At 55.3% G+C, this 1615-nt stretch overlaps 1 protein-coding gene across 5 annotated transcripts in view; it reads right to left on the bottom strand.

Moving 5' to 3' along the window:
* The window catches only part of LOC101983921, a 63379-nt gene that overhangs the window by 51152 nt on the left and 10612 nt on the right, over positions 1 to 1615 (bottom strand). The window contains exon 1 of one of the 5 annotated variants that reach the window (XM_026787452.1): positions 268 to 515. The exons of the other annotated variants lie outside the window; for them this stretch is intronic. Coding sequence (XP_026643253.1) covers positions 268 to 387 — 120 coding nt within the window. The 5' untranslated portion in view covers positions 388 to 515. Of the gene's footprint in view, positions 1 to 267; positions 516 to 1615 lie in introns of those variants that run through there. 5 annotated transcript variants of the gene reach the window in all.

Raw genomic sequence — 1615 nt, 5'->3', positions numbered from 1 at the left:
TGTCCTGGGGGTTGGGTGGTCACCGACAAGATCAGATCAGCATCCTGCTAGGAGGAAAGGAGGAAAACCAGGAAGAGACGTGGAAGCATGGAAGAGCAGGTGGTGCCCCCCCCACACACACTTCACAGCACATTAGTGTAGCTTGGTGTTAATTAGCTTTGGAAACAAAGCGAGCACAGGGGCGGGGAGCAGAAAGAGCCTGCATGGCTGAGCAGAGGCTGTGTCAGGTGACACCATGAGGGTGAGCTGATGAGGGGGCAGCCATACCAAGGAAGGAGCAGGCCCCAGACGTCTGGCCCCATTTTCTCTTGAATCCACTGTCTCTGGCGACCCTGAGCAGGAGGGGAAGTGCCAGCCCTGCAGAGGCCAACGCAGTATCAACGTCATCTGTAGTGTACTGTGCTAGGATGCAGCCTCCCAGGAGAGGCCTGCTGCTGTGTTGCCATAGCAACATCTTCCCTGCCATGGCCCTGTCACTATTATCTCATCATGCCGCTTCCTTTGGCTGTGAAAACTGGCTGCCAGGCAGGGCCCCCGGCAAACCTTCAATTGTCACCACCGCCTCCACAGGGCAGAAAGGATCCGGGCAGGGCACAAGGGCCTGGCGACCTGTAGGTCTTCTTTCCCCTTATAGCAAAGAGAGTGGTCCAGAGACCCAGGAGGAGGCAAGGCAGACACAATCCTGCTTCCTCAGGGACAGCAGGAACGTGGATCGGGGCCCAGCAGTAGATTCAAACCAGATCCCGCCACTCAGTGATGGGGAAATGAGACAAAAGAAGGGGTCCGCTCTTCTTTGACTCAAGGGCAGCAAGGAGAACAAAGGCCACCCGGCACCCCGGATTCAGCTGGGGACAGTAGCACAGCCAAAGGGTCTGGCTTTCAGAGCCCGGTCTGGCTTTCATCCGTTCCGTGCTTCATCTCCGTGACGAACGTGCATGCTGATGCGTCCAGTCGCTACGGAGAGAAACTTATACTCTTAAAGCAAAAGCAGCAAATGAAAATGTCTAAGGAAAGCAAGGGCCGCAGGCCCGTGCGTGGGTGCTGCGTCCATTACACCTTCTTCCCACTGAATACTGAACCCTTCTGTTGCAGGGTCTTTGAGTGTGGCAGCTTGTTTCTCGGCTCGGGTGGGGCCCTGGAAACGCGATGGCTGCCCAAGTCACGCTGACCCAGGGTGGTCACCTCATGATGTGCACTGAATGGCACACATACATGCAGGGAAAATACTGATACACATAAAAATATTTTTTTTTTTTAAAAAAAAAAAGAATACCTAAGACTGCTGGGTGTGGTGGCTTTTAACCCCGAAAGTCGGGCGGCAGAGCAGGCAAGTCTCTGTGAGTTCCAGGCCAGCTGGATGAGCTAGAGTGGTAGAAGACCCAGCAGAAGTGTGCTGAGGCAGAGCAGCAGGTCCGGTCCCTACAAGGGAGGAGGCTGGAGAAGTGAACTGCCCCGTGCTTGTGTCTGAATGGGAGAATGATAAAGTAGGAGCATCCAGGGCTCGGGAAAGTCCTACCAAGAAGTTTCGAGAGGGAGGAGGAGTCAGGACGGGAGGAGAGTGTGGGCTGACGGGCTGACGCCAGGTCGGCGCTATCTGGGTGAATCTGGGCCTTTA

Source organism: Microtus ochrogaster, linkage group LG9 (genome assembly GCF_000317375.1).
Source record: "Microtus ochrogaster isolate Prairie Vole_2 linkage group LG9, MicOch1.0, whole genome shotgun sequence".
Lineage (NCBI taxonomy): Eukaryota > Metazoa > Chordata > Mammalia > Rodentia > Cricetidae > Microtus > Microtus ochrogaster.
This window is presented reverse-complemented; position numbering and strand designations above follow the sequence as displayed.